This window comes from Amblyomma mixtum, chromosome 10, assembly GCF_055824585.1.
Source record: "Amblyomma mixtum isolate Tamu chromosome 10, ASM5582458v1, whole genome shotgun sequence".
Classification (NCBI taxonomy): Eukaryota; Metazoa; Arthropoda; class Arachnida; order Ixodida; family Ixodidae; genus Amblyomma; species Amblyomma mixtum.
In genome coordinates this window covers 112,869,147-112,887,870 of record NC_143021.1, presented here as the reverse complement: position 1 = coordinate 112,887,870, position 18,724 = coordinate 112,869,147, and the positions used below count along the sequence as shown (strand labels likewise).

At 47.2% G+C, this 18,724-nt stretch overlaps 1 protein-coding gene across 1 annotated transcript; it reads right to left on the bottom strand.

Annotated features, from left to right (window-relative positions):
* Positions 1 to 3,186: 3,186 nt before the first annotated feature.
* On the bottom strand, positions 3,187 to 9,880 carry LOC149326702 (uncharacterized). The gene is made up of 3 exons (XM_089563423.1): positions 8,909 to 9,880; position 8,545; positions 3,187 to 3,465 (listed from the first exon to the last, which is right to left on the bottom strand). The coding sequence occupies exons 1-3, from the start codon at positions 9,799 to 9,801 to the stop codon at positions 3,187 to 3,189; spliced, it is 1,173 nt and encodes a 390-aa protein (XP_089419549.1). The 5' UTR covers positions 9,802 to 9,880.
* Positions 9,881 to 18,724: the final 8,844 nt, after the last annotated feature.

Sequence of the window (18,724 nt, the reverse complement as noted above, 5' to 3'; positions counted from 1 at the left end):
CGACGCAATCTGTGAGCGTGGGTACTCAGCCACTACGCCCTAAGAGTTTACAAACGCTTAGTAGAGGTAAAATATGCCTCAGGTCTTTTTCCGGTCCATGCCATGAAGCGTATCATTGACCCGTCGCGTTCTTGCTTCCAGTTAAGCGAACGTTTTCAGTAGCCTTCGCATATGCTGAGGCTTCTAATCCTTTCAAGAAAAACTTTCACAAAATTACTGCTTACCCGGATTATGTCTCTTTGGAACCGCAACTCTTTTTGGAACAGCATTGTCTGTGGTAATGAGCGCAAAGGAACGCTACCTGAGAAGGAAGGACCGCTAGATCTCGACGACATATAGAATCGGGTTTACACACCGCAACACACAAGAGAACAGAAAAAACTGATACCACGAGCTCTGGCTATCTACTTAGGTTTATTCCGCTTAAAGCGAAATATATAAAGAAGGAAGCCGTACAAAAAAAGTTAAAAGGAGACCCGGAAGCACATGCAACAGTGACCGCCCAGTTGCACGCCGTTACGCAGACAAGTATTCAGTTTCCTATTGAAGCCATCTAAAAGAAGATTTACTGACGCACTCTAACCCCTAAGCCTGATAGCCATCACCTCGAACGTCTCCCTTGCTTTCTGAGATTTTTATTTTTTGATTGTCTGCGTGCTGCTCAACAAAGATGCAAATTTTCTTGATTCGCAATTCTTGCAATCAAGATGAAATTGTTGCCCCTTCCCGACTGTTTTCTCTTATTTTTGTATTCGCGCACCGACCAGTGTGTGCAACATAAGTTTTTCCGCTGGACAATGGCACTTCATACACAACTCCGCACAACACCGCAGGCGGAATAAACCTAAGTTGAAAATCAGCGCTCCTGGTGTCGGTTCCTTCTTGTCCCTTTTGTTTTGCGGTGTGTAAAACCACTTCTGAGTATGTACAAACTTGCCCAGACCTCTCCCGTAAGGACATCTAGAACTGTTTGCGTTACAGCGAGGTTCATTCTTTTTCTCGTCGAGTAACTTCATAACAGTTTTTTTACATAGTCCAGCGGTAGTCCTCTCTACGTGTAATACTCAGAGATGCTTAACCTTGATCACCAGTCAGGAAAGCCACTAAGTCGGGTGCTGAGGTAGCGGCTACTGTCCAGTCTTGTAAAGCAATATCACTAACGTATCGGTCCCGCTTCGCGAGGACGACGCTTCCCAATAAGGCCTCTTCGTAATACAGACTCCTAGCAACTTTTTTTTTGAGGGGGGGGGGGGGGGGGCGGTGCGGGGGGTGTTCTAAGTACTCATACGTGGTTCGATTCCCTCTACCCTCTCTGAAGTCGTCACAATGGCTGGTTATACATATAAAATTCTTCCCTAATGATTATGACTACTAAGGACTGTTCAGGGACTGGTCATCTTGCTTGGCTAGTCTCATGAGCAGCCTTCCTTTTCCGAACTTTAATTTGCATCACTGTTTTGCCAACCATAATTTATTACCATTTACAACGCCTACTTCTTTTTCATTATCATTATATCCATGATTTTCAAGTCCGTTGAAAATACCTCAGAATCAGCGACCACGCAAAGGGCAAAACGGTTCTAGTTTCTTGCTGTATTCTTCTCATTTGCAGTGACTCTGCTTGTTATTGCGCCAGAAGCAAGCCCAGCTGGGTTACATCAGCTCTACGGGAGGAACGACTTCCGAAGTGAGGAGCCACTTCCCGAGCCTACTGAATAAAAGCGCCAGATGAATTCCCCGATGATCGGAGGAGTTTCTCCTTCACAATAAAAAATTCATCCGCATCCATCTGGTCGAATCCTCGAGTTCGTGGCGAGAGTACAAGTAAGGGTAGTCAAGGTGCAAAAGATTGTAGCAACAGTGCGAAGCATGGTCGCCAAGGTGAAAACCATGGCGTCTAAGGTGAAACAAAAAGATTCCGGGGCGAAGTCGTGGTGCTTAATGGCACGCATAGTGAGGCAGAGAGTGCCCACGTTGTATCTATACCAGAAAATAAAAAACAGCGCTAAATTCTACACAAACCACACAGAAAGACGGACAGGACGGGCGCTGACTCCAACTAAGTTTATTGAAAGCCACATGTAGCATATATATAGCCCGAAGAAGGTGAACGCATGCGCATTTCCCACATGGCAACAACACCCACACACACAAGGACGATAACTTCTCATAATGGCGTATTTTTTAACAATCTGTGCTCACTTCCTCGTAGGGAAATAGAAGTGGTGCTGACGCACATGCCACCCCTCTCTTTGATAAAAAAGGCTTCTGCCAGTTCGCGAGCTAATCTATCTTTACTTCTGGTTAGAATTGTAATCTCTTCAAGTCGTGGTGCACAGTGCTTTTTATTTCCATCAATGCAAGAGCGGCAATGGGCGGGTAGGTATTTCGAACGAATCCGATGCGTTCCCTAAGGACCTTCTGTGTTTCCCAACACGCTCGTTGACGCAGCGTCCGGTCTGACCGACGTACACTTTGCTACATGTAAGGGGGATCTCGTAGACCACTCCCGTGGCACACCTTACGTACGGCTTTGAGTGCTTCTTCCCACACCCAGATGTGGCTTTCGCACCGCTGCTAATCTTGGGGCACATCTTTGCCAATTTGCTGGGGGCGGAGAAGACCATGGGGACTCCGTACTTGTTGCCAACTCGTTTTAAATTGTGGGACACCTTGTGTATATACGGTATCACCACTATTCTGGCTTCACCGAAAGGTTCTTTCCTCCGTTTCCCCTTTGGCTTGCCCTTAAATTTCTGCAGCAATGCCTCGGTTACGGCAGCCAAGACATGGTCAGGGAACCCTGCTTTACGCAGTCTCTTCACCTCGCCCTCGAAGCTCTCCCGCATCATGTGAGAGCACGACTTGAGGAGTGCTGATTCCATAGAAAGGGTGGCGATAGCCCTCTTGACAGTTTTGGATTGAGCCGAATCATACGGTAAAAAATCTTTCTTGGCCCTGGGCAGGTAGCGCCAGCAAACACTTCCGTCCCCCAGCTTAATATTAAGGTCCAAAAACTGGACCACTGGAGGGCAGCACTCATCACTGATATTTGAGCACCGGTGTCAATCAGGGCGCGCACAGGAACACGGTCGATAAAGACGTCCAGGAGATTTGGTCGAGAGGTCGAGGGAGGATTTGTGGTCCGGGTCGTTGATGCAGCGTCACCTCCGGGAACTGCATCATTTAGTTTTCCAAATGGGAGCGGCTGGTTGAAGGCGACTGTGGGGAGCGAGACCGGCGGCCCTGCGGCGACGGAGAGCGGGAGAATCGGCGTGGAGGGGGAACGGCTGCTTCAGATGGTTCGGACGGGGCTCGGGGCGAGAAGGTGGGGGTCGAGGTAGAACTGTAGAAGGAGGGGCAGACGTTGCGGGCTGGGGAAGACCATGGACTGCGGCAATGTCGAGCTATGTGGCCAATGCGAGAACACCGGAAGCAGATGGGGCGGTCGTCTGCCGTACGCCACTCATTTCGCAAATAAAGGGAACCAGCGAAAAAAGACGCAACACAAGAACAAAGAAGGCACACACCACAACGCTGGACTTACAACTGATTTATTGCGATGAAGAATTGCTCAATTTAAAAGAATTTCCGGCCTGCGCACACACCCTACAGACAATACACTTCGCGCACCACATGGTGACATGGCTACTATAATGATAAAAACTTGTACTCTTTTTCGGTGATAATCACGGACGGCTGACTGACGCATTTCTGCTCATGCTTTCTGATCAGGAAAGCCTCCAATATCTCACGCTCACGTTTAGATTTCCCCCGCCCGATAATGCTGGTAGTGTGAAAACTAGGAGTACACTTGCAGTCCTTTACATGCAAGGCTAGATTGCTGCCTGTGCCAGTGCCCAAAGTTGTGCGATGTTGCCTCAGGCGCTCATTCAAGCATGCTCCGGTTTGGCCTATGTAGATTTTCCCGCATGACAATGGGATTGAATACACCACGCCCACTGCGCATGTGGTGAACATAGTCTGGTGTTTGGTCTTGCAAACACCAGTTCTGCGCAGGTCTGCAGAGGTTTTGGCGCACAAACCGGACAGTTTGGAAGGGGCAGAAAATGCCATAGTGACATCAAACTTCTGAGCCACTTTTTTGAGACCATGTGAAGTCTTGTGGAAGTAAGGCATGACTTCCAACTTTCTTGTTTTCACTTCTACTGGCCTGGCAGCCTTTGAAGATGACTTCAGTTTTTTCCCCAAGGATTCCGCCACCGCCAGCAAAACCGAGGGAGGAAACCCAGAACATTGTAGCCGTTCAACCTGCTCCGCCAGACTTTGCTGCATCACATGAGGGCAACTCTTCTTTAAGGCATTCAAAAAACACAAGTTTGCAATGCCGCGCTTCACTAGCTTAGAATGGGCCGAATCATACGGCAACAGTGCCTTCTTAGACCTGGGCGCATATTTCCAGCACACGTGTTGATTGGGTAAAAAAGTCAATTCTAAATCCAGGAACCTAATGGTCTTGTCAGAAGGAATCTCATGCGTAAAAACCAAGTTCTTAGAACATGTGCTAAAAATATTTAAAATCTGGTCTGCCACAAGGGTAAGCTGGTCAGTTTCGGGTAAGTTCAAAATTACTAAAAAATCGTCAACATATCTAAAAACCCTTACAACACGTGTGTCGTTCAAAGAGCCCTGTAGCATCGAGTCAAATTTTGCTAAAAAAATGTTGCATAGCACAGGCGCAACACAGGAGCCAATACAGATTCCATGTTTTTGCACAACATAATCATCTTCATGCTGTGCAATCGTAGAATTCAAGTACACTTTTAAAAGTTCGAGGAAGGATTCTAAAGTGATGCCACACTTATTCTGGAAGGAAATTGTCCCAGACCTTTCAATTAATTCGCGTACAGCAATAAAAAGTTCGTCATGGGGCACAGAATAAAACAAGTCCACAATGTCCACTGAGAAGGCTGCATTAGCGCCGGGGAAACCGCGATTGAGGCACTCCACCAGGCTCATTGAACCCTGCACAACAAAAGGATCCGCAGGCACCAGGCCCTCGAAGGAATGCTGTAGGTAGTTTGAAACCACTTTTTGCCATGAACCTTCTTCCGTGACGATCGCCCTGAAAGGGTTATCAGGCTTATGTGTCTTTGCTGTGAAGAACACACGCAGGGCGTCTTGTTGGCATTTACGAACTTGATTCTCAATGCTGCCCAAATTCAACCTGTTGAGAAGCCTTAACGCCAACGCCTTGGCCTTACGTGGTTTTACTTCTGCCTTCTTGAAGTTCTTCTCTATAGCTTCGGCCGCTTTCGTCTTAAAAAGGGAAGAGGGAAGCACCACGAACCCACCTTCCCTGTCAGCTTGAAGGAGACTGAGGCCTTCTTGTTGGAAGTGGGTCACCAAAGGGCGCAGATCCCTGCTTGGTTGACGTCGGCCCGTCCAGGTTCTCATGAGACAGTCAACTCCCTCCGAGACGCACCGAGCTTTCTCCTCAAAAGGGGCCTTGTCAGCCACTTTGTGAACCACCGCCAGAAGCTCGTGCTTGCGCGACCTTGGTTCAAGGGAGAACTTAGGTCCGAGCTTCAGGATGTCGTCGAATTCTGAGGGAAGAGAGGCTTCGCCCAGGTACGTGACAGCTGTACCAGTTGCTTTCTGTATGCTTTTCCTGGGCAGAAATCGCCGACAGTCATTCCAGTAGGCTTCAGTGAGTAGTGAAGCGAGACGAAGATGCTCTCGAAGCCTACTTGCAGCCGCCCAAGGATGCCCGGCTTGAAGGCACATAAGTCGCATCCATTCCCGCAAGTGTCGGACCTGCCGGTAGAGCTCCGACTTCAAGATTTTGCATATACGCTCCCAGTGTCCTGTTGAAGGTTGCAGATGTCCGAAGAGCTGGCAGACTTCTAATGGTGGGATTCCGCACTTAAGGCCATGTGACAGCGCTCGTGCCTTGCAAGTAGTGAGAACAATAGCGCTAACGCAGGAAGATAAACCATCAGTAGATGTACGAAGACACATAAAAGAGCCCGGTGTAGAAGAATAGTAGTTCAGGAGTGCAGACTGTTGGGCTAGTTGGTTCATATTGCAAATAAAGGGAACCAGCGAAAAAAGACGCAACACAAGAACAAAGAAGGCACACACCACAACGCTGGACTTACAACTGATTTATTGCGATGAAGAATTGCTCAATTTAAAAGAATTTCCGGCCTGCGCACACACCCTACAGACAATACACTTCGCGCACCACATGGTGACATGGCTACTATAATGATAAAAACTTGCACTCTTTTTCGGTGATAATCACGGACGGCTGACTGACGCATTTCTGCTCATGCTTTCTGATCAGGAAAGCCTCCAATATCTCACGCTCACGTTTAGATTTCCCCCGCCCGATAATGCTGGTAGTGTGAAAACTAGGAGTACACTTGCAGTCCTTTACATGCAAGGCTAGATTGCTGCCTGTGCCAGTGCCCAAAGTTGTGCGATGTTGCCTCAGGCGCTCATTCAAGCATGCTCCGGTTTGGCCTATGTAGATTTTCCCGCATGACAATGGGATTGAATACACCACGCCCACTGCGCATGTGGTGAACATAGTCTGGTGTTTGGTCTTGCAAACACCAGTTCTGCGCAGGTCTGCAGAGGTTTTGGCGCACAAACCGGACAGTTTGCAAGGGGCAGAAAATGCCATAGTGACATCAAACTTCTGAGCCACTTTTTTGAGGCCATGTGAAGTCTTGTGGAAGTAAGGCATGACTTCCAACTTTCTTGTTTTCACTTCTACTGGCCTGGCAGCCATTGAAGATGACTTCAGATGACGACATCCTGAAGCTCGGACCTAAGTTCTCCCTTGAACCAAGGTCGCGCAAGCACGAGCTTCTGGCGGTGGTTCACAAAGTGGCTGACAAGGCCCCTTTTGAGGAGAAAGCTCGGTGCGTCTCGGAGGGAGTTGACTGTCTCATGAGAACCTGGACGGGCCGACGTCAACCAAGCAGGGATCTGCGCCCTTTGGTGACCCACTTCCAACAAGAAGGCCTCAGTCTCCTTCAAGCTGACAAGGAAGGTGGGTTCGTGGTGCTTCCCTCTTCCCTTTTTAAGACGAAAGCGGCCGAAGCTATAGAGAAGAACTTCAAGAAGGCAGAAGTAAAACCACGTAAGGCCAAGGCGTTGGCGTTAAGGCTTCTCAACAGGTTGAATTTGGGCAGCATTGAGAATCAAGTTCGTAAATGCCAACAAGACGCCCTGCGTGTGTTCTTCACAGCAAAGACACATAAGCCTGATAACCCTTTCAGGGCGATCGTCACGGAAGAAGGTTCATGGCAAAAAGTGGTTTCAAACTACCTACAGCATTCCTTCGAGGGCCTGGTGCCTGCGGATCCTTTTGTTGTGCAGGGTTCAATGAGCCTGGTGGAGTGCCTCAATCGCGGTTTCCCCGGCGCTAATGCAGCCTTCTCAGTGGACATTGTGGACTTGTTTTATTCTGTGCCCCATGACGAACTTTTTATTGCTGTACGCGAATTAATTGAAAGGTCTGGGACAATTTCCTTCCAGAATAAGTGTGGCATCACTTTAGAATCCTTCCTCGAACTTTTAAAAGTGTACTTGAATTCTACGATTGCACAGCATGAAGATGATTATGTTGTGCAAAAACATGGAATCTGTATTGGCTCCTGTGTTGCGCCTGTGCTATGCAACATTTTTTTAGCAAAATTTGACTCGATGCTACAGGGCTCTTTGAACGACACACGTGTTGTAAGGGTTTTTAGATATGTTGACGATTTTTTAGTAATTTTGAACTTACCCGAAACTGACCAGCTTACCCTTGTGGCAGACCAGATTTTAAATATTTTTAGCACATGTTCTAAGAACTTAGTTTTTACGCATGAGATTCCTTCTGACAAGACCATTAGGTTCCTGGATTTAGAATTGACTTTTTTACCCAATCAACAGGTGTGCTGGAAATATGCGCCCAGGTCTAAGAAGGCACTGTTGCCGTATGATTCGGCCCATTCTAAGCTAGTGAAGCGCGGCATTGCAAACTTGTGTTTTTTGAATGCCTTAAAGAAGAGTTGCCCTCATGTGATGCAGCAAAGTCTGGCGGAGCAGGTTGAACGGCTACAATGTTCTGGGTTTCCTCCCTCGGTTTTGCTGGCGGTGGCGGAATCCTTGGGGAAAAAACTGAAGTCATCTTCAAAGGCTGCCAGGCCAGTAGAAGTGAAAACAAGAAAGTTGGAAGTCATGCCTTACTTCCACAAGACTTCACATGGTCTCAAAAAAGTGGCTCAGAAGTTTGATGTCACTATGGCATTTTCTGCCCCTTGCAAACTGTCCGGTTTGTGCGCCAAAACCTCTGCAGACCTGCGCAGAACTGGTGTTTGCAAGACCAAACACCAGACTATGTTCACCACATGCGCAGTGGGCGTGGTGTATTCAATCCCATTGTCATGCGGGAAAATCTACATAGGCCAAACCGGAGCATGCTTGAATGAGCGCCTGAGGCAACATCGCACAACTTTGGGCACTGGCACAGGCAGCAATCTAGCCTTGCATGTAAAGGACTGCAAGTGTACTCCTAGTTTTCACACTACCAGCATTATCGGGCGGGGGAAATCTAAACGTGAGCGTGAGATATTGGAGGCTTTCCTGATCAGAAAGCATGAGCAGAAATGCGTCAGTCAGCCGTCCGTGATTATCACCGAAAAAGAGTGCAAGTTTTTATCATTATAGTAGCCATGTCACCATGTGGTGCGCGAAGTGTATTGTCTGTAGGGTGTGTGCGCAGGCCGGAAATTCTTTTAAATTGAGCAATTCTTCATCGCAATAAATCAGTTGTAAGTCCAGCGTTGTGGTGTGTGCCTTCTTTGTTCTTGTGTTGCGTCTTTTTTCGCTGGTTCCCTTTATTTGCAATATGAACCAACTAGCCCAACAGTCTGCACTCCTGAGCCACTCATTTGGATTACGATAACGCTGAGGAGAATAATAGGTGCGGCGATAAACAGAGAGAGGTGGCTGGGGGGTGTCCGGGCTTCTGAATGTGCACACAGCCGGAGGAAGGTTCAGGTTAGCGAGTTCCTGACGCTCGACGGCCTGAATCAGCGACACGGTGGGTAGAGAGTTATCAGGTGCGGTCGGACGGGGCAGAACAGGCGCAAGGGCTTCCAGTTCGCGGCGAACGATGCGGGTCACAGTGCCGGCAACGGGGTCATCATCGGAAGAGGCGCGGGACGCTAATCGGTGTTCCTCACAGGAAGAAGTAGCGGCAGTATTAGGGAGCCGAGAGAACTGCTGTGGAATTCGGCGGCTTTTAACCTGTTCGAAATGACGGCATTCTTTTATGATTGCGTCCACAGTGGTGCAGTCTTTGCAAACCAGTAACTTAAAAGCATCATCCGCAATTCCTTTCAGAATATGGCTCACTTTGTCGGACTCGGTCATGGCGGCGTCGACCTTGTGGCAAAGCGCCAAGACATCTTGAATATATGCCACATAGCTTTCGGTTGACGACTGGGCGCGCGACGCGAGCCGCTTCTTCGCGGAGAGCTTCCGGTCATCGGGTCTGTCAAATAAAGTACGGAGCTTTTCTTTAAAAGTGTCCCAGCTCGTCAGTTCTTCTTCGTGGGTTTCGTACCAGACCCGGGCCGTGCCACTAAGATAGAAGATTGCATTCGCTAGCATCACGGTGGGATCCCACCGGTTATAGGTGCTCACTCGCTCATATAGGCTGAGCCAGTCGTCGACATCGGTGCCGTCGTTCCCAGAAAAGGTACCAGGGTCACGGGGAGGAGCCATGACCACGAAGGGAGCAGAGGGAGTGGTTCGTGACTCGCCGGGTGGAGCCATGATGGTAGTGGCCCCGGCCTGACGACCGCTTCGGAGCTGCGTGGCGTGGAGATCTTTTACCCGGCACCTCCACCAAAGATGTTACGTGGTCCGAAGTCTATGTCGGCACAAGGACGACCGGAGCACAGGGTACAGATCACAGCTAGCCCCGAGCGGCAAGCGCGCACACACCGGGCACTTCCTCTGCGTCGTCTTCACGGAGATTATCCGTTGCAATATCAACAGGTAACAGCAGATTTGTTGAAGGATGGAGGAGAGATTGTGCTACAAAAACTAGCCACCCTGTATACGCAATGCCTTGTGACCTCAAGAGTACCAGAAGCTTGGAAGAACACTAACATTATCTTAATTCATAAGAAAGGAGACGTCAAGGACTTGAAGAATTACAGACCAATCAGCTTATTGTCCGTTGCCTAGAAGGTATTTACTAAGGTAATCGCTAATAGAGTCAGGACAACCTTGGTCTTTAGTCAACCAAATGATCAGGCAGGCTTTCGTAAAGGATACTCGACAATAGACCACATTCACACTATCAATCAGGTGATAGAGAAATGCGCAGAATATAACCAACCACTATATATAGCCTTCATTGATTACGAGAAAGCATTTGACTCAGTGGAAACCTCAGCTGTCATGCTGGCATTGCGGAATCAGGGTGTAGAAGAGTGTTATGCCAAAATATTGGAAGATATTTATAACGATTGCACAGCTACTATAGTTCTCCATAAAATCAGCATTAAAATTCCAATACGGAAAGGTGTCAGGCAGGGAGACACGATCTCGCCAATGCTCTTCACTACCTGCTTAGAGGAGGTATTCCGGGGACTGGAATGGGAACAGTTGGGGATAAGAGTTAATGGAGAATACCTGAGTAATTTGCGATTCGCTGATGACATTACCTTGCTAAGCCACTCAGGACAAGAACTACAAAGCATGATCAATCAGTTAGACAGGCAGAGCAGAACGGTGGGGCTAAGAATTAACATGCAGAAAACCAAAGTAATGTTCAACGGCCTAGCAAGGGAACAGCAGTTCGCAATTGGTAGCGAGGTGCTGGAAGTAGTAAGAGAATATGTCTACTTAGGGCAGGTAGTGACCGCAGATCCGGATCATGAGAGGGAAATAACTAGAAGAATAAGAATGGGGTCAATCAATCAATCAATTTTATTTCCTTAAAGACCCCTTTTCAGGGGCATTACATAAGGGGTGGGTACAACGTTTGGTGCGACAAAGTAATCATGCGTTATGATGATGACAAAAAGGTGTTAGCTCTGCGTGCGAAGTTCGCGGGGCAGGTTATTGTTGCAATGTCAGCGGGAAGGCCATTCCAGTCCGCGGCGGTGCGTGAAAAAAATGAAGCTGCGAAGGTGACTGTGCGTGCACGTGGACGGCTGATCTGGAGTTGATGGAGAGTGCGGTGAGATATGCGTGCCGGAGGGACCATGTAGGGTGCAGTTCGTAGATGGCTGTAAAAGAACTTGTGAAATAATAAAAGACTGGCTGTGCGGCGGCGCAGCTCGAGTGGCTGTATGCCTGAAAGCGATTTCAGATATGTAACACTCGTGCTGTAATGATATGAAGAATGAATAAATCTGACTGCGCGGTTTTGCAAAATTTCTAATGCGTTGGTTAGATAAGATTGATGTGGATGCCAAATGGGTGATGCGTATTCTAATTTCGATTTCACAAGTGTTTCGTAAGCTAATAACCTAACATGCATGGGCGCATCGTGTAGATGACGTTTTAGAAAACCAAGGGATTTGTTAGCTGAAGAAATGATGTTAGTTATATGCGTTTTCCAGGAGAGGTCAGTGCACAAAGTTACGCCTAAATATTTGTATGATTCTACTGGCAGCACGGGAACGGAGTCTATGTGATAGAAGGGCACGAGCGGGTTACGGCGGCGATGAAAAGAGAGTACGTTGCATTTGTGAGGGTTAAGCTCCATTAGCCAAATTTTACACCAATCCCGAATCTTGTTAAGGTTGTTTTGGAGAGATAATTGATCAGAATTGTTATTAACTGCTTCATAAATAACACAATCGTCAGCAAACATGCGAATTTTACAAGACACACTGAGTGCGGTTAGTTAGGAATTCTTTAATCCATGCAACAACATTAGGATCGATATTAAGGTTAGATAACTTGTACAACAGGCGTTTGTGGGGAACTTTATCGAAGGCTTTTTTAAAATCAAGAAATATAGCGTCAGTTTGCAGGTTAAGATCTAGGTTGGCATGCAAGTCATGAATAAAAAGAGCTAGTTGAGTGTCGCAAGAAAAGCCTTTCCGGAACCCGTGCTGCGCAGGATGAAACAAATTGTTCGAATCCAAGAAGGCAATGACATGGGAGAATATGACGTGTTCCATTAGCTTGCAAGGCACGCTTGTTAAAGAAATGGGGCGATAATTTAATGGAGAATTTGTGTTACCGGATTTGAAGACTGGAATGACCTTCCCATTTTTCCAGTCACGAGGAAGTTGGCCAGAAGAGAGTGACTGCTGGAATAGCAAACATAAGTAACTGGCACTGGTGAGTTTCGTATTCTTAAGAAATTTGGCGTTGACATTATCGAAACCGGCCGAAGATGAAAGTTTCATTTTATCGATTAGTGACAGAATTCCCGATGCGTTAAATTCAACAGGTGACATAACATTATAAATAAAAGTGTTTGGCACAGAAAAGGGGGCATCATATTCATTAGTGAACACTGATTGAAATGCAACATTGAACATGTGAGCACACTCTGCATGACTAAGCACGTCTCCTGCTTCATTTGTGACACTGATATCGCCTTTGTGTTTTGGGTTGATGGTGTCCCAGAATTTTCGAGGATTAGTGTGTAGTATTCGGGGTAAGTCTTTGTTAAAAAAGGAACGTTTGGCGTTCCGAGCAGATGAATTATATGCCTTTTCGGCTGCGTAATACTTGTCCCAGGCCGCCTGGTTAGTTTTTGCTTTGGCTGCGCGAAATAGACGCTTCTTTCTATTCTCCAAACGTTTTAGCGTTTTAGTGAACCATGGTTTCTGTGAACTCTCTCGGAAGGTGAACTTAGGAATGAACTGATCAGTTAGTTCAGTAATTTTCTTCTTAAATATAGTCCACTTTTCTTCGATAGACCGAATATGAAAATTAGTTCGGAAAGATTGAAAGAAAGCGTCTAGTTCACGATTAATCTCTGCGTAGTCACCCTTATCGTACAAACGGATCGTCTTTTTAAAAGTTTGGTTCCGAAGCGGAGTTAAGGCTATATCGGTATGAATTACTTCGTGATCGCTTATTCCAGGAAGGATCGTGACTGATGTAACACTTTCGGGATGACTGACGAGTAGTAGGTCTAATATGTAACAAGGATCGAACAACCTGAACGCATTCAACACCAATACAGACACAGCTCTGTGGGCTCGGTAGCTGTAGTAAGAGATAATTGCTAGTTTTCTTAGCAAATAGACTGTGGAAGTTACCAACCTGCATGATGAAGGCGAAAGGGTTAGACTGTGCGGTTGCACAGCCACCGAGCCCACAGAGTGGCGCGGACGGGCGTTGCTCCTTTATAGCTTCCGCTGTTGATGTCGCTCGCAGTTCCGCTTGCCAGGGGTAAGGTAGTGTCCAGTGCTGCCCGAGGGGCGGTCCGGGAAATGGAGAGATGATGGCTGCGGTGTTGCAGCAGGGGCTGTTGTTGTTGCTGGCATCGGCATGCGCGGAAAACACTGCGGTTCCAGGGCGCGCAGACAGCAGGGCGGGGATGGCCACGCGAACGATGAACAGAAAAATCTGCATGATGAAGGCGAAAGGGTTAGACTGTGCGGTTGCACAGCCACCGAGCCCACAGCTCTTACTTAGGGCAGGTAGTGACCGCAGATCCGGATCATGAGAGGGAAATAACTAGAAGAATAAGAATGTGGTGCAGCGCATATGGTAGGTTCTCTCAGATCATGAATGGCAGTTTACCAATATCCATCAAGAAAAAAGTATACAACAGCTGCATCTTACCGGTACTCACCTATGGGGCAGAAACGTGGCGCCTAGCAAAGAGCGTTCAGCTTAATTTAAGACACCGCAACGAGCTATGGAAAGAAAAATGATAGGTGTAACGTTATTTTGAACTTAGCAAAGCGCAATAAAAAGACAGGGACAAGAAGAAGAAGAAGCACGCAGGACAAACGCTTGACATCAACTAGTCCTTTACTCGGGAAAAAACACATATATACAGATACATAGAGGGCGGAAAAAAATTATAAACCAAGCAATGAATCGGCTTTATCACAAGTGTGTTTAGCGTGAACAGGTATCAAGGTAAGCAATTTCCTTGCGTGATAAGGTCAGGGATGGAGTGCTGATACAATTTTCAGCTTTCTTTACAACGCGATAAGCCTCTATGATTTCTCTGTCAAGCCTGTTTTTTCCTTTACCGCACGTGCGTGTGGCATTGAACTGCGGCTCATTTGCTTTACATTTTTTGCATGACTTGCAGTGTTCTGCTAGGTGCCCATCCGTTGCTACAGCTTGCACAGCACGACGGTGTTCCCTCAACCTATCGTTCAGGCACCTGCCTGTCTGGCCAATGTACGACTTCTTGCACGAGAGTCGTCATGCCAAATTCTTTGTACCGTGAAAAGGCCGATCAGGCATTCAATAAGAATTTTGATAACTTTACCTCTTCCCGGGCAAAAGTGAAAAAAAGAGCTTTCGAACTATGTGAGAGTTTGAATCTATCGAATTTGTGTAAAAGTATCTCAGCACCAAAAAGAGACGGGTTGTGTGCCTTTTTTTCTGCAAAAACCCACAAGGAAGGGGTGCCTTTTCGTGCCATTGTTACGGAAAGGGACTCCTGGCAAGGTGCGGTATCCAGATTTTTGCAGAAGCATGTCAGCTCGTTACCTTTCATGGATCCTTTCATGATTCCAAGTTCGTCGGAAGTCATAAGCTACCTAAAGAACAGGGGACAAGCTTCTGAGAGCCTGTACGCTTTCTCTTTGGATGTGGTAGATTTGTTTTATTCTATCCCACAGCCGGATATGCTGCGGGCTGTAAGAGATCTTATCGAAGCATCGGGTGCTGTCGCATTGCAAAACTCGACGGGTTTATCTATTGACAACTTCTTAGAAGTGCTTCGTTTTTACCTTGCATCAACATTTGTTATTCATAACGGACAGTCTTTTCTTCAAAAAGAAGGCATATGCATTGGTTCCTGCCTTGCGCCAATTTTAAGTGACGTCTTTTTAGCCCATTGTGACAGGCGCATTAGCGACAGCCTTGATAAATCTGTTGTTGTCAAAGTGGTTAGGTATGTGGATGATTATCTTGTGGTTATGAAATCGACAGAAGGTGGCCAAAGTAGCAATGCTATAAAAAATATGATTAAGGTGTTCGAGAATTGTTCTAACGGTCTGCAGTTTACGTGTGAGGATCCTATCAAAGGCAGTCTGCAGTACCTTGACGTTTGTTTGAGTCTAGATAAGGATAAAGTCTGCTGGGTGTATCAGCCGCGTACCAAAAAAGGCATTTTGAAATATGATTCGGCCCACTCAAAGGTAGTAAAGAGGGGGATTGCCCTAAATTACATACGTGAGGCCCTCAACAAATCGTGTAAGCGTAAAGTCTCGGCCAGTGTGCAGATGCAGTCACAGCGCCTGAAAAGGGCTGGTTTCCCTCAAGAAATCATCGCCTCTGTGGTGGAAAGCCTAGTGAAGGAGCTAAACTCTGGGAAGCGAAAACAGAAGGCTCCCCAGACTAGGCGTCCGGCGGTGTTTCCCCTACATGCACAACGTGTCGCACCGGCTTAAAAAAGGGGCCGAGAAGTGCGGGGTATCCGTCGTGTTTTCAGCGCCCAATAAGCTCTCACAAATGTGTCGAGCGGTCAACAAGGTGAATGACCATCCTGGGTGCACAACGAAGCATGTCACCCGTTTCACAACATGCGTCACAGCGGTGGTCTACGAGATTCCGCTCTCGTGCAAGAAGTCGTACATTGGCCAGACAGGCAGGTGCCTGAACGATAGGTTGAGGGAACACCGTAGTGCTGTGCAAGCTGTAGCAACGGATGGGCACCTTGCAGAACACTGCAAGTCATGCAAAAAATGTAAAGCAAATGAGCCGCAGTTCAATGCCACACGCACGTGCGGTAAAGGAAAAAACAGGCTTGACAGAGAAATTATAGAGGCTTATCGCATTGTAAAGAAAGCTGAAAATTGTATCAGCACTCCATCCCTGACCTTATCACGCAAGGAAATTGCTTACCTTGATACCTGTTCACGCTAAACACACTTGTATTAAAGCCGATTCATTGCTTGGTTTATAATTTGTTTCCGCCCTCAATGTATCTGTATATATGTGTTTTTTCCCGAGTAAAGAACTAGTTGATGTCAAGTGTTTCTTCTTCTTCTTCTTCTTCACCTCTTTATAATGGCACATACCCACGTGGGGGGATTGGCCAAGGTATAGTGGTATACATAAGGAAAGTCAAGTGTTTGTCCTGCGTGCTTCTTCTTCTTCTTGCCCTGTCTTTTTATTGCGCTTTGCTAAGTTCAACATGTATTACCAACTCACCCAACTTTCTGCATTGCTCGTGTAACGTTAAGAGATCGAAAGAGGGCGGAGAGGGCGAGGGAACAAACGCGGGTTGAGGACATCTTAGTCGAAATCAAGAGGAAGCAATGGGCTTGGGCGGGGCATGTAATGCGATGGCAAGATAACCGCTAGTCCTAAGGGTAACGGAGTGAATTCCAAGAGAAGGCAAACGTAGCGGGGGGCGGCAGAAAATTAGGTGGGTGGATGAGATGAAGAAATTTGCGGGAATATGGTGGCCGCGCCTGGCGAAGGACAGGGTTAATTGGAGAGACATGGGAGAGGCCTTTGCCCTGCAGTGGGCGTAGTCAGGCTGATGATGATGATAATGATGAAGAACAGTTTTTTATTGTCATGAAGGAAGCTTTGTGGACGGAGAAATGAATAAATATATGCTCGACTTGCTCCACTAATGCCTGATTCTCAATGACGAGATCTCGCGCTAGTATTTCGCGAGGTTGCCACAGCTGTGGGAGCCGTTACGAGCGGGAGGAACGGGATGTTCTCAAGCATAAGTGGTGCGAAATTCCAGCTTCTCTTTATACCTACATTAAAGCCCCCACCCAACCTGCTACCGCGCATGATAGCCATAGTTTCTTATGCGCCATAAAACCCCATATAACTAACTAACTAACCAACCTGCTACCATGGCAAGTTGGAGCGGTTATCTGGCACAACGTTGTCTATGCGAAAGCATGCAACGCGCATCTGTCACTACCGCCACGTAGCTTAAAGCACGATAGAGGTATCCACTGTTCCAAGAGGGCAGTTATGCGCCTTCCTTCTGGTTCAGGTGTCCATCCAGATACTGCGATACAGGTACAGATACTGCGCGTTTTCTTTCCTCAAAAACCAATTTACAAAATTTTACCCTCTGCTTTCCAAGCCCCCATTCTACTGGTTTCGCAGCTGTGGGAGACAGATACTGCGCATTTCCTTTCCTGAAAAAAAATACCGAAGACACTTCGGAAATTGTAAAGTGTGCTTGGCGAAAGCCTTGTTCTCAACCCACAGCCGCTTTCCCGAACCGCTTGGCGCGCAATCACTGGGCCGCTTTGGAGTCATTCGTCTCACTTACTCGACTGCAACGAGACGTCTGGCGAAGGAGCGGCGGGCAGCTGCCACCGCTAACGCACGCGCGCTCGGTCTACCTCTACTCTGTGACGTCCCGGTTGCTATGCACAGCTGCATCCCCCACTGGCGCGCCGGTTGGTAAGGCGGGGAGGAGGTCGCGCTTTTACGTTCTCCTTTCCAAGCTTCCGCTCCATTGCTTTCGCAGGTAAAAGGGTGTCCACTGCTGCTTTCAACGCACAACGGCGACGCCGCGAAACGCAGAAACGGGCGCCTAAGAGCTGCGCTCTAAAATAAAGAAAATAAAAGCCGAGCATGCTGGGCATTGCCCCCCCCCCCCCCTCGCGTTTTAAAGGAGAGGCTCCTACCTTCCATTCATTCATCGCAGTTTGAATTTCGAATGGTCGATATGAACCACCAACTGTCTATGGCCGTCAGAAACACATCGTGCAAGCAATGAAAGGATTTTAGAGGTAAAAATTTTCAGTTATGAGCAAGAGTATCCCGTGGTAATCGCCATTATCTCTCATAATCTCTCGAGACTCTCCTTGTTTCTCAGTATCACATGTTTAATATACCTCATTAAAGTCGCATGCTGTTCGCTAGTGGCAGCCAACAGAGGGCGCTAGTTACTGGTTTCTAAGAAATCTAGGGCTTGTCCATTCTGGAGCGACCGGTCCGATTTCGCCAGCGGACGGTGTGCGGTTGACTTCCCAGATTTGTGCCGCAATACGGGTATGGCCGAGGGTGTTTCCGGGATGTCGTTATTGTTGTCCTCAAGAAGATAAGGGCGCATACTCGCATAGGAGGACTGGCCAAGACACATTCGTCGACTGAGAGGAGCTTAAAACGTCTTTGTATAAATAAGAGGGAATATAGATTTGGGTATTTAAATTAACAAATCAAAGACTTTGAGATTTGCGAATGAAAATAAGAAGGGGGCTAAAGGTGCTGCGCTTAGGAATCTTTGGTTAGAAATGAATTTTGAACATGAGTAGCCAGAAGATGGAATTCAGAAAAACTATCAATATTAGGGAAGATTTTGGAATTAAGAAGATTTTAGGATGTGGCTGATGTATATTTGAGAAATGAAGACAGCGATGCTGTTTAACAAGAAGACGGAGAATAATGGTTATTTTATTTTTCCCAACCATTATTTTCTTGTTTAACATTTTGTGCACCTATCAGTTGCCGCCTGTGTCTTGGCCAATCCCCCGCAGTGGGTACGCGCCATTATCTAGAGGACAACAACAACAACAACAACAACAACAGAAGCGTAGTAGTG